The sequence below is a fragment of the Alternaria ethzedia genome, assembly GCF_023757985.1.
Source record: "Alternaria ethzedia strain BMP 0044 chromosome Unknown scaffold_5, whole genome shotgun sequence".
Lineage (NCBI taxonomy): Eukaryota > Fungi > Ascomycota > Dothideomycetes > Pleosporales > Pleosporaceae > Alternaria > Alternaria ethzedia.
Window position 1 is genome coordinate 1,224,909 of NW_026056198.1, and position 20,050 is coordinate 1,244,958.

General features: G+C 53.9%; 9 protein-coding genes across 9 annotated transcripts; 4 read left to right on the top strand and 5 right to left on the bottom strand.

Moving 5' to 3' along the window:
* Positions 1-570: 570 nt before the first annotated feature.
* On the top strand, positions 571-1,234 carry J4E87_003122 (uncharacterized protein; the record flags this gene model as incomplete). The annotated part of the gene is made up of 4 exons (XM_049374755.1): positions 571-574; positions 728-886; positions 940-1,089; positions 1,140-1,234. The coding sequence occupies 4 exons, from the start codon at positions 571-573 to the stop codon at positions 1,232-1,234; spliced, it is 408 nt and encodes a 135-aa protein (XP_049235746.1).
* Positions 1,235-2,151: 917 nt separating this feature from the next.
* Positions 2,152-3,387, top strand: J4E87_003123 (uncharacterized protein; the record flags this gene model as incomplete). The annotated part of the gene is made up of 2 exons (XM_049374756.1): positions 2,152-2,831; positions 2,880-3,387. The coding sequence occupies 2 exons, from the start codon at positions 2,152-2,154 to the stop codon at positions 3,385-3,387; spliced, it is 1,188 nt and encodes a 395-aa protein (XP_049235747.1).
* A 545-nt stretch (positions 3,388-3,932) lies between these two features.
* On the bottom strand, positions 3,933-7,173 carry J4E87_003124 (uncharacterized protein; the record flags this gene model as incomplete). Its single annotated transcript, XM_049374757.1, has 3 exons — positions 3,933-5,083; positions 5,140-6,088; positions 6,868-7,173. The coding sequence occupies 3 exons, from the start codon at positions 7,171-7,173 to the stop codon at positions 3,933-3,935; spliced, it is 2,406 nt and encodes an 801-aa protein (XP_049235748.1).
* A 340-nt stretch (positions 7,174-7,513) lies between these two features.
* Positions 7,514-9,063, top strand: J4E87_003125 (uncharacterized protein; the record flags this gene model as incomplete). The annotated part of the gene is made up of 2 exons (XM_049374758.1): positions 7,514-7,930; positions 7,981-9,063. The coding sequence occupies 2 exons, from the start codon at positions 7,514-7,516 to the stop codon at positions 9,061-9,063; spliced, it is 1,500 nt and encodes a 499-aa protein (XP_049235749.1).
* Positions 9,064-9,363: 300 nt separating this feature from the next.
* On the bottom strand, positions 9,364-11,130 carry J4E87_003126 (uncharacterized protein; the record flags this gene model as incomplete). The annotated part of the gene is made up of 4 exons (XM_049374759.1): positions 9,364-9,858; positions 9,914-10,435; positions 10,488-10,993; positions 11,049-11,130. The coding sequence occupies 4 exons, from the start codon at positions 11,128-11,130 to the stop codon at positions 9,364-9,366; spliced, it is 1,605 nt and encodes a 534-aa protein (XP_049235750.1).
* Positions 11,131-11,952: 822 nt separating this feature from the next.
* On the bottom strand, positions 11,953-14,735 carry J4E87_003127 (uncharacterized protein; the record flags this gene model as incomplete). The annotated part of the gene is made up of 3 exons (XM_049374760.1): positions 11,953-13,426; positions 13,538-14,506; positions 14,731-14,735. 3 exons carry the CDS (start codon positions 14,733-14,735, stop codon positions 11,953-11,955), a joined length of 2,448 nt encoding a protein of 815 aa, XP_049235751.1.
* Positions 14,736-15,359: 624 nt separating this feature from the next.
* On the top strand, positions 15,360-16,220 carry J4E87_003128 (uncharacterized protein; the record flags this gene model as incomplete). Its single annotated transcript, XM_049374761.1, has 1 exon — positions 15,360-16,220. One exon carries the CDS (start codon positions 15,360-15,362, stop codon positions 16,218-16,220), a length of 861 nt encoding a protein of 286 aa, XP_049235752.1.
* A 258-nt stretch (positions 16,221-16,478) lies between these two features.
* On the bottom strand, positions 16,479-18,380 carry J4E87_003129 (uncharacterized protein; the record flags this gene model as incomplete). The annotated part of the gene is made up of 3 exons (XM_049374762.1): positions 16,479-17,667; positions 17,722-18,120; positions 18,169-18,380. 3 exons carry the CDS (start codon positions 18,378-18,380, stop codon positions 16,479-16,481), a joined length of 1,800 nt encoding a protein of 599 aa, XP_049235753.1.
* A 512-nt stretch (positions 18,381-18,892) lies between these two features.
* Positions 18,893-19,453, bottom strand: J4E87_003130 (uncharacterized protein; the record flags this gene model as incomplete). Its single annotated transcript, XM_049374763.1, has 1 exon — positions 18,893-19,453. The coding sequence occupies one exon, from the start codon at positions 19,451-19,453 to the stop codon at positions 18,893-18,895; it is 561 nt and encodes a 186-aa protein (XP_049235754.1).
* Positions 19,454-20,050: the final 597 nt, after the last annotated feature.

A 20,050-nucleotide genomic window follows, 5' to 3' on the forward strand; every position in this document is an offset into this window, starting at 1 on the left:
TCGTCACTTCCTACGTTGACTCTGCAAACCTGAACCGGGCTAGGTTCGGCGATGTATGTTCGGGCTGCCCAGGTGATGACACAACATGCCAGCCTCTTCCTTTCCCAAGCCGACCGAATCGATCCCGAGACGGGCCATGAACAATGACGGTGAGCAAAGATGGGAAACAAAGAACATGTTGGTCCATTAGGAGCCGTTGCCGTGGTTCATGCATGGATGGAGGCCTTGAGAACCCTGTAGCTAGCGTAGGCTGGACACGTCCGGTGGCTCCTGCCATTGGAGGGCAGCACACGTGATGTACAACACATCGGCGCGGATTAGAAAGCTCCAAAAAATGCCATCCACTCGTTGGATAATGGCTGTGAATAGTGTTGAAATAGGCCTGAAAGCGGCTAGCACTGGTGAGCTGGCCGAAAGAGGTCGCAGCTATAATATGTCATTGGGCGCCCATTGGTTTAGACGTTGCAGCACAGACGCAGTTCGCGCGCTGCATGAGCGATTGGAGAGCTTCCACCATTTTATATCTTGACCCGACCCCTCCTCACATCCCACCGTTGCTCCATACCGAACATGAGTGGCCCGGGAGAAAATCGGTACGTCTGAGAGAATGCGCACGCGAAGCTGTGGGAGCTCATGTATACTGACGACTGGTACAGCTGGCGGCGGCAGGGTCAAGCCAACCGCAACTCCAACTCGGGCGCAAACACCCCCACCAAAGACAATGCAGGCCGGCAGCAGGCCATGCCAGCGCCCACAGGGAACGTATGGGGAGCCAAACAGGGGAAAGGATCAGGCCCCGCGGCTGCACCAGCTCAAGCGCAGTCCGACCAGCACGTACCTGTGAAGGAGTTCAATGCGAACGAGGTCAGGGACTTCCTCAAGAAGAGTACGTCTACGGCATTGCTGGCACATGATATGGCATAAGCTAACCGATTGCAGAATACCTCGAGAGCACAGCTAGTATGAACCTCTCCAACACTCGCGCGCATGTCCAGAGGACTAACATGCATCCAGACCAGCCCTCCGTATACCACAAGGTCCCCGGCGACTCTGTTCCGACCCGAAGCACTGGCGCATGGGGCAAAGGAGGTAAGGCGTCAGCGAACCACCACCGAGGCTGGCATACTGACCGAGACCAGGCACCATGACACACCTCATGCCGACCGGCCAGGACTTCTTCACACAGCTGAAGAAGCAGATCGCCAGTCTCGAGCAGATCAAACCCGCGCAATAATCGCATACACACCCGATATCCATTTCAGCGGCATTATGAGGGCATTACAGGAGTTCTGTGGGCATTGAATTGCATGGGTGCTATATGGCAGTACCTATAGCGGCATGAGTAAGGTCATGTTCAGGCGTCTTGGAGTTTGTGAGCGTGTTTCGGCCCAGCTAAGGATGATCGTATGCGATACCCATCTTGAAAGTGTTTGGGGTTGGGGTTACACAGCATTGGAGAGCGTTCGGATGTAAAAGGTCGTATTGTCTGACATGTGTCTGAGTCAAAACGCGCTATCAGCTATGAAGAATCCACGGTCGTTACTGAACCGATACACATCTGCTGCAATACTAGTGTATGAGTGAGATACGAGCGTCATCGTATCAAGGTCACCTGCTACTAGGATACCCATACCCCTTTCACTCGTGCAAAGAAGGGTCCACAAGCCTTTGCGCAAGCCACTAATTCCAAACACACGGCAAGCGTCAACAAACACCAGGCTCGACGGCTGGACAGCAACCGAGGCTCCATCGTTGTTATTTCGCACGCCTTGACTGCACGCGCTCTATCGCTAAGCGGCACAAGCCACTTATCATCACGCATAGCACTTGGTACCTGAGGCGCATCTCCGCAGCCACAGCCAAGGCCGCACCATCGCTGAAGGTCTGAGGCCGTCAACACGCCGATACCCCGCCACAGGACCTCCTATCCCAGCGCAATTACATAGACTTTTGGTGGCTTGTTAGGGCAGAGCCGCGTCGTGCAGGTGCTGCGAGGCTGACGCGCATTGCGCGCCCTGGATCACGGTTCACTCCCGCGTAGATCTCCGACTGGGGACTCCTAATGCGGTCCGCCTTTGTTCATTTCCGCGACTTCACGAGCCTTCGACGTGTTCGGAACACCGGCGACTATCGCAATACCACGACAACACCATGTCGTCCCCTCCCAGCACTCCCACCCAGCGGCCTGCATCTTCGCACCGCCGACACCCCTCCAGCCTAGACATGTCACACAACACCGCATCGAGACGGCAGTCCTTCACCCGCCGCAACTCTGGCTACTCGCCCATAACGCCGCGCTCATCGCAAGATTTCGAACACAGCCCCGCGCACCAATTCGACGGCGGAGGAGACGGCAATGGCTTGGGCAACCTGGCCGACGAGCTCGGCGAGATGTACGACGATGATGACGAAGGCATGGAGGGCGAATACGGCGAGGAACTGGACGAAGCACAAGACGAGAACATCGGCACGGCTGTAGAGCACGACGGCTCTTATGGAGTCGACAGCGCAGCTAGTCTCAACGGTGTACGGGATAGTGGGGTTGCCATGCAGGACTCGTCTCCGGCGCGCCTCAGTCCAGGGTCGGCCGTTAAGACGAAAAAGCACACAAGGCAACGGTCGCTGTACGATGGCTCCGACTACGGCGATGACTCTGACCTGGAAAATGAGGGCATCTCGCCCGCGCTCGACGCGCGGATGGCGGCTATCGAGAGTCTGGCACGGAGAGGCATGGAGGAGAATGGGAGCGCATCGGACGAGGTGGTGAAGAGGGTGACACAACAACTCCGAGATCTTGGCAGCCAGATTGCTATGGAGAATGGAGCGACGAGGTATGTACCAACTCGCAGGCATGTCCAGTCATCGCTAACAAATCCCAGACTAAAGACTGCTCACGAGGCTCTGACAACGCATCTGACACACCAATCGCGTACCCTCACGTCCATCGCCGTATCCTTCTCAGGCCCATTCGCCATCCTCCCCGACCCGGAAGACATCGACGAACTTCTCCCCATCATACAGACCACACTGGAGCTGCTACCCCACCCTTCCGCCGATCCGCTCGTTGCCATCTCCCACCTTACCCACTCGAGCCGCGAACTCATCCAACACCTCTCAAACGTCAGCGATACCCTGCACATGTCACGGCAAACAACCGCAAATGCGGCCAGAAGGCTCAAAGTCAGCAAAGAGCAATTGCAGGACTGGAAACGCGACAACGAAAAGACGCAAGAGGGACAGGAATACATTGAGCATGGGGACTGGGACCGACGGCTCAAAGAGAGGGAGGCGAAACGGGCTTGTGCGAACGTGCTGGATGGGTTTGAGGACGTCTGTGGACAGTGGAGGAAGAGACTCTGCGAGGGTCTGGGCGTCGCGAGTGCGTAGATCTTCCCTGCGTGTCTCTCTGGGCTGTTCTACCTCAGCGAGTCTTTTGCAGGGCTCACGACTGACCCAGTACAGGCGCGGATGTCCCGGACGAGGACGCATATATTCGCCCTTCTTGGCATCCTTCCTCCGCCAGCACAGTGCCGGAACCGCCGGCAGAGTCTGAGTGGTCCGACTGCACTCCAGTGAAGGCAGCGCCCAAGAAGCCGACTCAACAAACCAGCACAGACTCGATGTTTCCAAACTCTTCGGATGAGATGCATTGATCACCACTTCTTTTTCCTATGTTGTATTTGTTGCATTGATATGGCATGGCAGTAAGGTGTTTTTGGCGGCGGCAACTGATAGATGGAGAACCTGGTAATACCCCATTTATATCTATAGCTTCAGGACAAGCGCTTGTCTCATTTGTAGGAGTTGGGGGCCTTTTGATAGATGAAGAATGAAAGGCATTACAGTATTGCAGGTGGGGAGACGCTTTTGGAGTTGTAGTTTGTGGGATTATGCTAACTATGAGATTTGATAACAGCTACAGACGATTCAGCTCATGCTAGCTTCCGGATCGAGCTCACGTCGCTTACTCCGGTACCTTCGACTACCTTCGCCTCGATGACCTCGTACACAGGCACCTCCTTGAGTCTCTCGACAATGTGATGCAGCGTTGGCAGCGCCTTCCAATCCAAAGCATCAAAAGATATGTCAGCCGAGCTCGCCTTCAACGTCCGCTCGACCTTCTTCTCCACCGTCTTCGCATCCTCCTCACCCGGCAGAAAAGCGGTGTATTCCACATCCGCCTGCCCGCGCTCCTTGCTACCCATGTTACCGGTAGCCGGTACATACTTGTGCAATAAGAGGCCCTCGTCTTTCGGAAGAGGAGGAGAGAGTCTTGGCGCCTCACCGTTCGTTGCGGAATGTTCCTGCAGACCAGACAGCGACATGCTGCAGAACTTGGATGACATCCAGCCTGCGTCGAGCGCCCACTTGCCGCCATCACTCTTCACATCGAGCTCGGCGAAGAGCTTGGGGAAGCCTAGCTCCTCCCTTCCACTCAGTATGGGATCAGCCAGGTTCTCGAAGAGGACGGGCAGGTATGTGCCCGTCACCGTCTCGCCATCCGCTTTCGTGTGCTGGATGCCGTGGATGTACAGTCCGAAATGACTGTATCCTCTACCACCAAGCCACTCGAGATTGTCTAGCTGCGTCACCGCGAAACTCGCATAGCAAGCTGTATCGGCAGCCGCAAACTTCAACTTCTCCGTCGGCAACAGGTTCTCCAACACAGTCCGGCTCGTCTTGAACTTGATACTAGCAGTCTTGAACGTAGCCTTCGACCCATTTCTCGGCCGCCCAGCGAAGTCTTGTCTCGGGCCTGGCATCGGACCAAAGGCTGTAGGCATCCGCCAGAATAGACCTTTCTTGTTCTCCCACTCCCATTTGCGGAGCATTTGGCTGGAGTAGTCCCATTCGTCATGGCCGAAGTTGTAGTTTGTGAACTTATGGGGGTCGACTGGGGGGCCGCTGCCGAGATCTTTGCCTGCTACGCGGGAGTACTCTTGGATGGTAGAGGCGCGTTCGTATCTGCATTTTTCGTAGAGCTTGAGGCGTGCAGGGATGGAGTCGAGGGGAGTGCCTAAGGGGAGCATGACGGCGAGGGAGGCGGCGTCTTCGATGGCTTGGCCTGCGCCTTGTCCTTGGTCTGGGATGTGGTCAGCTTGATTCTCGTTACGATGATGAAGCGAGGACTGGACTTACGAGGTGTGAATGGATGTGCAGCGTCGCCAATAAGCACCAGCTTCTCATCTGTCCAGGTCGGCAGTTGGTCCATGTCCAGCAACTCCCACACCTTCAGCGTATCCTCGTCCGCCATACCCAGCAACTTGAGCACTGCAGGCTCGAAGTCCTTGTACACATCCAACATCTTGTTCAAGTTACCCTGGTTCTGCCAGTCACTGCTCCCGGGTTCTTTCGGATCAATCTGACTTTCAGATGTCGGATGAATACAAACAAAGTTCAACAGCGTGTTGTTGGACGTCGGGTACACAACCACTCTACGATCCCGCGCAAAGATCATAATGAGATGACCCTCCTTCTCCGCAAACTTGCGCGTCGTCTCATCATCCAACGCCCGCTGCCTGGGAATCAGGAAACGAAACGCGCTCTTCCCACTCCCAAAAGTCTTGATGTTCTCCGCACCAGGGATACGCGGGCGTGTCTTGGAGTGCACACCATCTGCGCCAACAACAACGTCGCTCTGGATCTTCTCCCCATCTTCAAGTACAACAACACCAGCCTTAGCATCAACATCCACGACCTTCGCCCTCAATCTCAAAACAGCCGGCTTCCCCTCCCCCTCCTCACACGTTGCCAACCTCTTCAGCTCACTGTGCAGACTCACGCGATGCCCAAGCTGCCAGGGATGCTGCCACCGCGCTGCATCGTGCTCGAGCGGCACGGTAAAGAGTTCCTTGCCATTTGGCAGCATCTGCGTCATCAGACGACATGCTACCGCGCCTTGGGCTTCTGGGATCATGCCCATGCGGCGGAGGAGACCGTTGGCGTTGGGTGCGAGGTGCACGGCTGCACCGAGTTCGTTGGCGAAACGGGAGGCTTCGAGGAGGGTTACTGTGTGTCCGCGTTGACGCAGGAAGATGGCTGCGCTGAGGCCGCCGATGCCAGCGCCGCATATTGTTATCTTGAGGGGCTGTGAGGATGGGGGTGTGTGCCCGTTGATACCGTTGGTACCGTTGGTACCGTTTGTGAAGTCCATGATGGGTGTGTACGAGAGAAGCGTTGCAAGATGCTTGAGGTTCGCAACAGCACAGTATGAGAAGAGAGCAAAGAGTATGTCTCAAGCCCTAGATGAAATTTGTCTAGATAGCTCTGCCAACTAGATCCCTTCTACTTCTGCCGGTTCACAAATCGTGTTTGCCTTGATGATCGGTTCAAGATGGGGGATGGGCTCCTCCACTTCCCGGCGCTGTGGGTGGATATGCGGGTTAGTATGGGTGGGTTGGATGTAGACTGATGCAGGGCACTGTGAAGGCGCCTCTCGGAGTCCGAAGGTGATTACTATCTGCGGAGTGAACCGTCGCAGTTCGCAGGCTAAATGCGATGTGGGTGGTTGTTGGTGGCGTATGCTGACTGAGCCGAGGATGCGCGTATGTGGTGTTCGCTGCATGTATGTCATGAGGGACGCCTGAACGAGATCGACATGCGCGTTGGGAGATATGCTCTGGAATAAATCATAGAGTACTGCGAGACGTTTCACAACAGACTGTCAGCAGTATGATGGTTGGAGAAAAGAATTGAGCATTGCGAGCGCCGTAAAAATGTTGGTCTATGTACACCAAGTCCCTCACCACTCCCCACCAATCTTGTATCCAACATTCCAGAATCGCCCCACGGTATTCCGCCACGCTTTGGACATTGTCTGCGTGATTATCAGCATGCATGCCTTCCTAGTTAAGCTCAAATACTCACGGATTCCAAAAACACGCCTGTGAACATGACTCCGACAAATGCTTGTTCAATGCCGTTCAGATAGACTCTCCGCTCGCTCTGGTCGAGTTCATGGTTGATCGGGCGGTACGCAGGCACACGGCGATGTTCCGTCGGCCAGTCACTAGGATTCTGCTGCGATTGCGTTGACGACGTATTCGGTGCTGGATGCGCATTAAGGCTTGTGTCGAGTCCCTCAGTCTGTTCCCCGCTGTGATGGAGATCGTAGTCTGCGAGGGTGGCCTCGAGGTTGTAGTGGATCGGGTTGGCGGTGGTTGTTACAGACATGTTGACAGCAGTAGTGGACTTGGTGGGACAAAGATGGCGACGACGTCTATGGTATCAATCAACGATATTACTACCCCGAGCGACGTGAGATGGAAGTACGCGTCCCTCGCGGTCCGAAAGTTGGCGACACGCGGAGAAGCTGGCGCAGGGGTCGCCATCGTCGGAATGTGGGGGGATTCATCGCGCCCGCGTACTGTCGGCAGCATTGCCGGCGCAAATGGGCTGACTGCCGTGTCAGAATATCCGTACACCTCCTAGAGCTTACATTACATATCGCAGTCTGGAGGGCATTTCTTCTGGAAAATCTTTGCTGTTGTTCAGTCTGTTCCTGCCATTCGTAATGTCGTCGCCCATCACCCCCGAAGTTGCGCTGGCCAATCTCCAGGCGACTGCGCTTACTGCCCGCTGCCACAACGCTCTCTTCCGTCTCAAACAACTCAAATCGCTGCACGATGCGCTGCGCAACAACAGCAATGCAATTGCAGATGCTCTGAAGCAAGATACTCATGTGTCTGATGAAGAGGCTATTACCGAGGTAGCGCTTGCCCTGGATGTGGTCAAGGAGCATTATGGCTCGATTGATGCGGCCAAAGAGCTGGAAGCCGAGTACAGAATCACCAATGGCAAAGATGCTGGTGATAAGAGAGAACCTTGGGGTGTTGCGTATATCGAGCCTCAAAGAAGTCATACGCCATTCTTCTCGGTCATTGCACCTTTGAGCGCTGGTCTCGCAACCGGCAGCTGCATAGCACTGAAGGTCAGTTTGCTGCAGACTTCAATCCGGAACGTCATCTAACGATATTGCAGCTCGAAAACAACCTTCGCGCACTTCCTTCGCTACTCCGAAAGCTGCTTACCGAAGCTCTCGAATCAGATACCTTTGCTGTCATCTCCTCCGACCCTCCTTCAGACTCACTATCAGCCTGTCTACAAGTATTCCAAGAGACAAAAGTCAGCTCGCCAACATACACACAACTCGTATCACCACGAAACAAAATCGTCGCAGTTGTGGACCGCACAGCAGATCTCGCATCAGCAGCCGAGCAGTTAGTAACAGCACGCTTCGCATTCGGAGGAACATCACCATACGCCCCCGACGTCGTTCTCGTCAACGAGTTCATCAAGAAAGAGTTCCTAGAGCACGTTCTTCGACACGCTCTTCCCTTCCTGGCTGGATCCAGTGGCGTGTCAAACGGCTCAACCAACGCAAGAGAGCACAAGAAGTCTTCACGCGTAGCAGAAACCTTCCAAGCACTCACAGAAAACAAGTCATGGAAGCTAAACACCATAACACAAGGCGACAACGGCGCCGTCGTCGAGCTCTCCAACCTCTCCTCCCTACCATCCAAGTCCCCACAGCCCGTCTTCTGCGTCTCAGCAATCACATCTCTGGAACATGCCATCAGCCTCGTCGAGGACGACCTAGATCCCCAACAAAGTCTGCTGGCTGCATACCACTTCGGCACTCCGTCTACGGGCAAGTACCTCTCACAGTTCGTCAACGCCGACGCGTCGTTCACGAATAACATTCCCTTCCGTCTGCTCCTCGGCCCGGCGGCTCCGTCTTTCCAGCCCGTGGATGTAGAGAAGCGGTACACAGCCCAGCACTTCACTCGTATCTCGCCCGCATATATCGCAGCACCTGCCTCGCAAGCGACAATGTCAAAGGTTCTTTCGGGCAAGGACTCGAAGAAGGCCGCGGCAGAGCTGCTTAGCAAAGCGACACAGGAGATTAAAGAGAAGAAGCGCGCTGAGTCAATCGCGATTGGTTACTTTGAGCAGGGTATCTTCATTGGGTTGGGTGTGTACGGTATTCCTATTTTGACATGTATTGGCTCGGCGCTTTTCTTTGGTGTGCGGGCGGGCTTGAGGAGGTGGGCTTTTGTTTGAGGGTGGGGTGTAATATAGATTGAATGGTATTGCGCATTCTTACAGAGAGCTAGGTTATCGTGTTGCGTGATTGTCGTGATGCGCTAATTATGAAGATGGCAGCGGGATGCTCGCTGGTCGTCAAGAACACGGGCGGCAGACTTAGGAGAAAGAGCTAGAATTACGGTGCACTTGGACACCACGAGGAAAATCAGAGAAGATACGCTCAATGAAGACGTTGATCCGAGATTGTACGCTACGGAATACAGTGAGCACTAACGGAGCTACTCAGCAATAATTACCCCAGGTCCGCATATCTCACTACAAGCCCGCACCCTCGGGAACCCACTTAGCAGTCCAGATCCTCAACCGCTTCCCCCAGATCAACATGGGAATCGTCAACAACCCAAACACACCCATCAGCATACCGAAGATGCCAAACGGCTCCGCAGCACCCTGATGCGTAACCCACTCGCCCACAAAGAAGGTCCACGCGAAGCTAATGATAGCTCGCACACATGTAACAGCAACGAAGCAGTCTCCAGCAAGCACCCCGTAGGATTCAATCAGGTAGTTGAAACCAACGGATGGCGCTTGCATAAGACCCAGAGCGACGAGTCCGAAACCGAATTGGAGACCGACCCAGCCTGTAGGCGAGGGGTTCTGCGCTACGAAACCGAAGATCAGAGCGCCGATTGTAGCGAGAGCGAGAGCGGGCAGTGCGGTGACGAGACGGGATTCAGGTTCCGAGAAGCCGTGGAGGTCTTTCTTTGCGAGGCGCTTGGTGGCGAAGTCGGCGATGAGGTAGGTGTAGACCTAGAAATATGCATTAGTAAACGCTGATCCTGATGGTAGGGTTGTAGGGACTTACGCATCCGAGAAGAGCGCCAAATATACCGCCGATGTTGATGAGTCCGACGTTCTTTCCCCATAGATAAGGCGGCGCGGCAACGAGTTGAGGTCCTACACTCGACATGGTGACGATGAGACCGACAAGTCCGGCATACCACCCTGATACTAGCCACACACCTGGCAATCTGAGGGTCTTGTATGGAGCGAGGAAGTTTTGCACGAGACCGGGGCGGTAGGACCAGAGTCGAAGAGACTTAGCGTAAGAGTAGGATGGGTAAGAAGACGGGGAAGCGGCATCTGCGACGACGACTCGCTCTTTGGTCTCAACGGTCTGCTTGTCGGGATCGTCGGAGAAGGTGATGGTAGTGGATTTGCGGTCGTAGAGGGTTTCGGCTTGGAAGAAGAGGCACAGGACGAATGTGATGGCTGAGAGGAGCACGTTCATCCAGTGGAGCCAGGAAAGGCCCATGTCGGCGACAATGTATCCACCAGCGACGGCGCCTACGAGGGAGCCGAAGGACAACATGACCGTATATATCGCCTGTGGACGTTCTGTTAGTGCCGGTTTACTCCAGGAATTTGGGAATACTTACCAAAGCACGTCCACGCTGGTGGACAAAGAATATCTCACCAACAACATCCGGGCTCACAGCATCAGCCGGCCCACCCCCAATACCCATGAAGATCCTCGCAGCCACCAGGCTGTTGAAGCTAGTCGCAAGACCAGCCCACATACTCGAGAAAATCAGGAGCAACAAGCTGCCCAGAACGACTGGGCGACGACCAAAGGTGTTCGCTAGCGGAACCCACCACAAGTTCGACGCGCCCAGCATGAGAATGTTGCACGCGATGAAGTACGTCAATTGCGAGAACGTCTTCGGTGGGAAGCCAAACACGCCCGTAGACGCGTAAATGGGCAATGCACTCGAAATGGACGCACTCGTGAAATTTACCACGAATGGATGTATCGACATGACAGCCAGGACTGCGAGCTTGCGCCACATGGGCAGATTGAGAGGATCCGCTGGGTCGGCGGATGGCTGAGGCACGAGGCGGATTTCATCGTGATTTGTTTGCGACGCTGTCCATTCGAGATGTTCTGATGGTAGCTTCGTTAGCAAGAAGGACGTTCAGGGGAGTTGGTGACATCGTACCAACGAGCGTTGCGGTTCCTGGCGGTCGGGCATTCTTCACCTCCTCTTTCGAGATGCTGAACGCCTGCTTCAGAGAAGTCATCGCGATGAACTAGTAAGAATCTGATGATTCAGGGCGAGCACAAAGTCAGCGGAGATGATTATGCGATGCCAACGATATCCAACAACAGTGGTGTTTGCGGCCATGGTACTCCAATCTAAATAGACCGCACGGTCGAACCGTTGAACAACACGCCTTTGCAAGGCACGTCGGTGTGTTACGCCTGGCATCTCGCCGTCGACAAATCAGACAGGCTTCATAGCGCCTCACAACACTCTCATTGGACGCTTGGACTCCGTCGCATCCCCAGTCTGGGGTAACTCGGAATGTGGAGGCGACCAAGACCATCTGGATACGGCCAAGATTTGCGGGGTTTGCATCTGGAGAAAGCTAGTTGCAGCGGATTGTGCAAGTGAGAAGCTAACATGACGGCGCGAGATCGAGTTTGGAATCCTTGGATCTGACCTTTTCCGGCTGTGCGGTGGAAGGATGCAGCGAGATGCATTGGCATGTGGAGAACGGGTGGGGAACGTGCGCGGCTTTGCTGCATGTGTACTGTGACAGTATTGCCTTGGCGTGATGAGCAAGCATTGGGCATTTACGTGCGTCAGAACCATCCAGAGCGCTGGGCTCGAGGTCGGCACCAAGAATTGAGGGTCTTGGTCGCTATTCACAGGCTTGAAGCGGGAGTCATCCATCCGCATGGGCTGGCTCTCGGGCGTTGAATTAAAACGAACATCTCATAGATGAGATATGACTATTACCAAATGCTGATGAAGTATAGCAATGCGCTGGCGCTTCATGAAATCCTACATATAGTCGTACATGCGCGAGTCCAAATTACCATCATACATGCTGACTCGTTTATTTGATGGCAGATCGCAGGCCTTCCAGCAATTGCACCAAGTTGCCGACCAGCGGGGGAGAAGGTTCTGATGCGTCATGATGCGCTCGAAGCAGTTGTGTCAAGCCGTCCATGACTCCACAAACATCGCTCAAATGGGTGGGATGTTGTGATCCGGAATTTTTGATCGCTGGAATACCACGATCTAGAGTGATGAACTTGCGGGCGCTCAACGAGTCGTCCCCGTTGAGCACAACAGCCGTGTCGATCTGTTCTGTTGTTACGGATCGTCTGAGAAAGCCGTAAACCCATAGTATGAGCCCCGCATGATACACCGCAATGGCGTTGAAGTTACTGAGCAGAGCTTTTGGTAGCACCTCAGCGGCGCGCAAGATCTGACCAGCGTGCCATAGCGCTTGACGCGCTGAGGGAGTCTTTGCCCAGTCTCGAAGGCCGGGGTACGCACTGCGTGCTTCTTCTTGCCCTTCGATACCCGCGAAGAGCTGAATGTCATCGAGAGGTGCGTTGAGATGAACTAGCAACATCTCCAGTGTTATCTCAACGCTCTTAGTCATGGGAGGTGTGCTGAGCCTGAAATCTTCAAGCTGCTTTGTGAGCTCTTGGTAGCGCGATGACAGAATGAGGCTGTTGGTTGACAGCGACTGTGACCTAGAAGTCAAGGCGCACATCTGACGATATTCCCATATTGGACCCCACATCAGGTACAGATAAGTCGAACTGGCATAGTCGTGTTGAGTGAGGTGCTCCAGATCAAGCAGGCATTCGGTCGCTGATGGTCGCTTCGCAGTTGCCGATGCGTCATTCAGGTACGCCATTTTCCAGTTCGCAGCGGATTTGGCCTGCCATAATGAGTTTGGACTCGGCAAGGGTAATTGCATCTCCGCGTAGGAAAGCAGTGGTGGCTTAAGCAATGCCATCGACGACTGTCGATCGAATTCGAAGGCGCGATGAACCAAGCGAAGAAAGGACTCTTGGTTAACCCAACTCAGCCATTTGTCTTCCAAAACAGAGCCCTGGTCGTCAGGAGACGGACTGATCTCTTTCCAAGTCGAACGACGAAAGCGACCACCACGGCGAAGCATCGTCATTAGCGGCTGGAGAAAGCTCTCTGCAATCTCCATCTTCCGGCTGATGCCACTCCACATGCCAACTTTGAGTTGCAGCAGGAACGTCTGCAAGTGTTGAAGATCCCTGATAGCTGTGTTGTCCTCTTCGAATGATTTGGACTGCCCTAATCTGGAAGCCTCATGCAGAGCGTAGCCCAGCTTTCGCAAAGATATGTCAGGAAGAGTGGCCGCTCCAGCAGACACGACAGAAGCAAGCAACTCCGGGTTCAACTTCGAGGGTGAAAAAGTAGGAAGGTGAAACCACGTTGGCGCGTCTATCGATGGCGATGAGAGGAAATACTGGATCAGACCGTCCAGTAGTTCCATACTAGGAAATGCCGATGCAATACGTTTGACGTTCTCTCGGCTACAGGTGTCGAGAACCAAAGCCATCAACCGGTCGCGGCTGGCACGTGGTAGTCTAGAAAGAACGTCAGTATAGATCTATTGTACGCCATAATCGCGGAGCTAAACATACTTCTCTGCCACGACGCGGCGGTGTGTGAAGTTGGAACGTCTATAACCGTCCTTTTCTGTATCCGGTACAGCCAAGTTGACTTGTTCCGCAGTGGGGTTCCTGGACCGTTGGGGGAGATAACGCCAGATGCTCTGCTTGAATGCTTCCGCCCTTACAGGAGCCGTATCAGTCTCGGGTACGGGTTGCTCAGCGCCATGGGCGTCCGTAGATGGTGTATCAGCAGCGAACGGGACCTGGAAGTTGTATTGATCAAGAAGACCGAGATCAAGGTCGGTCAAGCCAACATCTAGATCGAAACTGAGGTCCATAATACCCCGTGGAGTTGCCTGGCCAGAAAGGAACGCTTCAAATGGGGGCATGCTGCGGAAATAGTCTGGCAAGAAGGGATTGTGCCCTGGCGTGTTGTCAAAGTGCGCAATCGAATTATCGAAGAAAGGCATAGATGCGCTCGGGTCTTCGTAGTTTTGATTCATCGCGACAAGGCCGCCGCCGTTGTTGGGCGGTGGTGGCTGCATGTCGCCCATACCTGCTGTCCTTGTCTCGAGATCGCTAGAAGCTACGGAGTGTCGGTGCATTGTATTCGCGTCGGTAACGACTAGGGTCGCGTGGTTGTGAAAAGGTTCTGGAGTCTCTGAGGTCGTAGATGCAGATGTATTGACGCTGCCGCCGTGAGCCGGCAGCGATGAGGGGTAATCGAAGCCATTCGACAAATCGAGCAGATCCTGCGCCGCATGAACTGCATCAATCTCATGTATGTCGTTTTCGTCTGTAACCGGGACTTCAGGTACCCGGCAGGGTATCTTCTTCTTCTTGCATCGACTGCATGGCTTCTCGTCTTCGCAGCGGAGATGGCTTTGGGAGCAAGCTTCGCAGGCCTGAACGACTCTGGTGTCGCGAGCGATCTCGCGCTTTTGTCGCTTGCTTGCAGGCTCTGTGTCGTGATTTGTTACGTGTCTTTTGAGTAGATCTCTGTAACGTATCAGCGGAGTATAACTTTTTGCATGCAATAAAGCACTCACATTCGCGCAAAGCCTTTAGAACACACGGGGCAGATGTAAGGCTTAGATTTCGTATCTGTCAGTGCTGGATTAGCATGGTGAATGGGACATGATGAACATCAAAAGCGAACAAGATGCTCAAGACGCGAAAAAGCAGTTCTTTCGGCGCGAGTCAACGACGCGAACGCGTCTGACGCCATTATGACGGCCAACTAGCTTCAATTGCGAGTAGTCAGGCACACGGCTGACGGACCACATTGTTCACTAATTCTAAAAGCACTTACGCGCCCTCACGTGCCTCGTAAGGTGATCCGCTCTCGTGAAGGACCGTTTGCAGGTGCTACACTGGAATAGGCGTGGTGGTTCGGCTTCTGCACTGGCTAGCTGGACATTTGCTGATGTCGGGGCAGTCTGCATGCTGAGGTGCTATCGGGTGGCTTCGAAGAACGATGGCATCGGGACGGAGGGACAGAGGAAAGTGGAGGGAAGCTGGAGATAAGGTTGTGGGTGGAGAGGAATGCGGAGATCGACAGGACACGGGCGTGCCTTCTTCCCCTCGGCTAGACGCTCGGCCTCTCCTCCAACACTCCCCACATCACGACTTTTGCCGCCGTAAGCATCTGGGACTGCCTATACAGCGCTGATCATAATGGGTAAAGCTTCCAGTGAAGCCGCGTGTTGGACACGACGTTTGCCAATTTGGCCGTGTGATATCAATATCGCGACAAGTCCGCCACAACCTCGCGACACGGACATCTAACCTGATCATCTACTATCTTGGTCATCCCTTCCAACTCAGTCTACGGCTGAAACAACACACCGCAATGGCGCCACCCGTACACTTCTTCTCCCATGGCTCAACAATGATGCTGGGCGAGGAATCCCAATCCGCCACCTATTGGAAAGCCTGCGGCGACGAAGCCCTCTCCCACGGTTTTAAAGGCGTGATTATGATGGGCGCGCATTGGGACGCCCGCGGCGTAAACCGCATCGACGTAGCCATGAACCCCAAGCCCATCAAATCCCCCGTCGCATACGTCCACCCCCGCAAATACAAAGACTACGAGCTCGTCCCCGATCTCGAGAGCGGAAAGAAGTGCATAGCAGCGCTGAGAGAAAAGGGCATCGATGCGCGACCGAATGAGACCTTTGACTGGATCCACGACACGTACTTGATTCTCATTCGGATGTTTCCTGAGAAATGCCCTCCAACAACGATCATCAGTATGAACTCGCGATTCGACCCACATCTGCACGCGCGTGTGGGTAACATCTTGGCCAAGTTCCGCGACGAGGGCTACCTGATCATCGGGACAGGTGGCGCGGTACACAACCTATACAGAAATCACTGGGCACAGATGTTGAGGTACTCGGACAACTTTGCCCAGCCCTACCCACCAGAGGCCCCAATGCTGGAGTTCCGCCAGAGTGTCGAAGACGTCTTTGTTCGCTGCTGTAGGAAGGATGCGAAGAAGGGTAGTCTGACTCGTGGTATTACAAGGTTGATGAAACATCCCATGTTCAGGGATGCGCATGCCACCGACGATCACTATATGGCCGCATGCTTCGTGGCTGGGGTTGTCGATGGGAGCAAGAGGGATGGCGACGAATGTGTGCTTGGTGCTGAGGATTGGGAGTTGGTCAATATGTGCAACAGCCAGTTTACTGTCGGAAGATGGGAGTAGAGAGTTTGAGTACTATATATATCCAATTCACTTCTTGTCGCATTATGACTATCACTACATTGTTACTCCCAACGAGTTTGCGATCTCACGTCCTGCCATACTTGAAGACTTGGATCAACGCTGTTCTTCATCGTTAGTGTTCCGCATCGTATGTTTGTGCTTATGCGACTTACGTCAAACACATGATTCTGCGAAAACGGTGAAGACAAGTTGATGTAACAACATCTGAACTTCCGTTGCAACAATATATCTACTGATCTATTTAGGTGGCACAACCGGCAGAGTGACATAGTTCACAGCCTTCTCGCTAAAATGCAAATGATTCCATCCCGCAAACTTCTCCTCGCTCCTGTCCTCAGGATGGTTGTGTTGGAAGATACCACTTCCTTGTGTGTCACCGCTACTGATCTCAAACACGATCTTGCCACCCTTTTCAACGATGACGTTGGTTGGCCAAACCTCCACATCCACGGCGTATACGTCGCCGGGTATGACAGGCTGGACGTCGGTGCTGAAGTAATCTCTCCATGGGAGGTATTCGCGGTGCTTTGGGTGGTCTGGGTTGGTCTTGCGGAAGCTGACGCGCAGCCAGCCCTTGGCGAGGGGAATGGGATCGCCTGCTGTGCCGGTGTAGTAGACTTCTTTGCCCTCGGGCGAGATGTAACGTAGTGTGAGGAAGAGGTCGATGTCGGATGGCGTTACACCGTTGGAGTGCGCTGAGAGGGAGACGTTCAGATGTGCGACGATGTGGCCGGTAATCTCAGTCTCCTCCTCGAATGGCGCAGTGGTGAACTGGAGAAGCTTGGGGTTGTCGAGGGTGCCAAGCGCCTCGTACGACAGCTTCTGTGGCCTGTTGGTGATGGGCTGGACTTGCGTCAAAGTCTGGGATGGCGTAAGGTAGAACTTCGAATAGCGGGTTCGTGCAATGGGCCACTCGTTCTCCGTTCGTCGTTCATACACCTTTTCTTTCTCGGCGTCGTTGAAGCCAATGTCGCCTTTGCGCAGGACCATGTCAACAGGAGGAAGCTTGCCCTTGACAGACCACCCAACTCTGTCATCGCCCTTGAGGAAAGCATCGAGGAAGCTTCGTTGTATCTCCACTTCCTCCTTGTAGTAGAATGGCAAGTCGTGCCTTCCTGTGATCATTCGTAGGTACTTGAACTCAGAACCTGCATGTGCGTAGCCTTCGATGTTTCCGCGGAGATGGAGCAGAATGCCGCCCCAGTTGCCGACCGAGAGCAGCGGTACTTCGATGTCGCTCATGTCGTACTCTTTGCTTGCATAGTATGATTCGTCGCGGTACTTGAATGCGGCGGTATCGATCGTCTGGTCTTGTCGGTTCTTTGCGCGCACTTCTTCCGAGAGGTTACCATCGACGGTGTCCGGTCCCCAATTGCGCTCGGCACGGCCTGGGCGACCATATTGGTTGGTGATGACCTGACGATTCCTGATAAAGGTCAAGTTAGTATCTGAAGTATAACAAATTGCGAGAAATACTTACCACCAGAAATCGATGAACTTGTTGCTCAAGATACCTCCATGGCGGCATCGATCACGGTAGTAATCGCTCATGCCCTCCCAGGGAATAACCGCAGCCAGCCCCTTGGGCTTGCGCGCTGCCACACGCCACTGGGATCCAGCATAGTAGCTGATACCGAGCAGGCCGACCTTTCCAGAAGACCACGGCTGCTCAGCGGCCCACTCGACGACATCGAAGAAAGCCTCGCTTGTTCCGCGCGACATGGTGTCCAAGAAGCCTGGAGACTGGCCCAAGCCACGTTCGTCGGCGCGCACGATGATGTAGTCATGCTTCGTCCAGAAACCTGGGTCTGGCGTCTCCCATGCTGAGTGATCAGAGTGATGTTCGGGGTTGACTTCGGCGAACGACTTTCCGTGAAAGCTGGAGATGTTAGCTGCTGCACGACTGAGAACCTCCGTTTCGACTTACTCCTTGTAGTGGATGTCCTTTCCATACGGTCCGTACGTCACCAGCACAGGAAGCTTCGTGCCCTCCTTCGTAGACTTCGGCCGGTACACGTTGCATCGAATGATGCCTTTTGAGGATGTCTTCAGCGGCACTGCGACATTCTGCTCGTACAGGTAGGGAAACGACGACTCGTCAATCGAGTAAGCATCTTTGATTTCTAGCTGGTCAGACATTTTGCGTATTTGGTACTTGGAAAGAAAGAAACATACTTCATCCAGCATTTGGATATATACATCATATTGCGACGCGTAGTGGATGCTCGTGCCGACAACGCGCCGCTGGTAAGGTGCGGCGGCAGTGTTCGAGGGGCACATTTCGGAATGTGGAGGTGCCACCTTCCACTTGGCGCGTTGCCTAAGTTGACCTTCCACGATTACCTAGGTACAGACACGCGAACAGGTGGAACACGCCTTCTTACAGACCCAACATTTGACACCTGGTCTGCACTCGTACGAGCTTTTCACTTTTTGTTGCCTCGGGACAATTGATCAGCCGGCGTCAGCCGAGCTTTCGCTCCCTGTACTAACAATGCCATTTCAACTTCGGCCATCAAGGGCAGTTGTATGCCGCACTCACGATGTCAAGAAATTTGGTTGAAGCTACATATGGCACAGCACGGCTCAGAGCAAGATGATGTATATGCGCGATGATGCGAGGCTTCATATATCTACAAGTAATACTGCGTCTACGACGATGCTGGAACACCCTGCATGTTTCCGTAGTCCTCCTTTAGGGCCTCACCACCGACCTCTACTGGTTTACATTCTTGTAGAACATACATCATGCGTCCCCAAGATGTGGTGCTGGTGTTTCTCCAAGCATGCATTGTGCCCCTCTGAATCGCAACATCTCCCCTCTTCATCAACCTTGTCTCTCCCGAATCCAGCACCAACTCCATCTCACCTTCCAGCACGACACCGTAGTCAAGAGAGACTGTACGATGCATAGGGGAAAGATGACCAGGTGCTACGTCTACAAAGCGTAGCACTGTTCCTCCTCCAACGACCAGACCTGGAGATGACTCGAGGTAAGGCTTGTAGACCGCTAGGTCGGCGTCTTTGTTCAGATCGACGGGAAATCCCTTGGTAACGTATCCGAGCCGGAAGTCGGCATTGGGAATGTGGTCGACTTTGGCTTCTTCTGGAACCGCATCGGAGAATATGGCTTTCTTGGTGGTGGGATCGTGGGTTGTGATGAAGCGGTTAACCTTGGGAAGGTCATTGGCGATTTGGGGTTTGGAGGCCATTTTTGGAGGTGATCTGGGGGTATGAAGAGGTAACTGAGCGTCAAGATTATCTGATTGTAATGTATGAATACAGACGCTTCGTGTGATTTGGAAGAAGATTCAAGACCTGATGATCATAAACATCTCAAACGCGTCGCGCTGAACCCGTCTAGTGAACTCATATACAGGATCCCGATGTGGAGGGCAGAGACCCTGCATCCGCCATCTGCCGGCCTAGGCTCGGTATATCCCGTGCGGGGTCCTGCATAGTACACAAGCTTCCCCAATTGTTTTGAATAGAGTTGTCGGATGGGGTTGTACGAAGGTCTTCGGGTTGGAGTGAGATGTGAGCAAGCGACAAGTACTGCCACTGTTCGAGAGTGAAGATGACGCGTGTCCTGCTTATCGATTGACGGACGCGCTTGCCCACTTCCGTACTAGACCGAATGCGTACGGCCGAAGGGTTGAAGGTTGTCCCGCGAAGTTTGGACTGGACGCGATCAATAGCTGCGTCAACTTCAGCCGGATAACCATGGAACGTTCAGTCTCCACTCTCGAGCATTGCCGTGTTCAGCTCCGGACATATTAGCTTACAGGAGTTGATGGGATGTGGAGGAG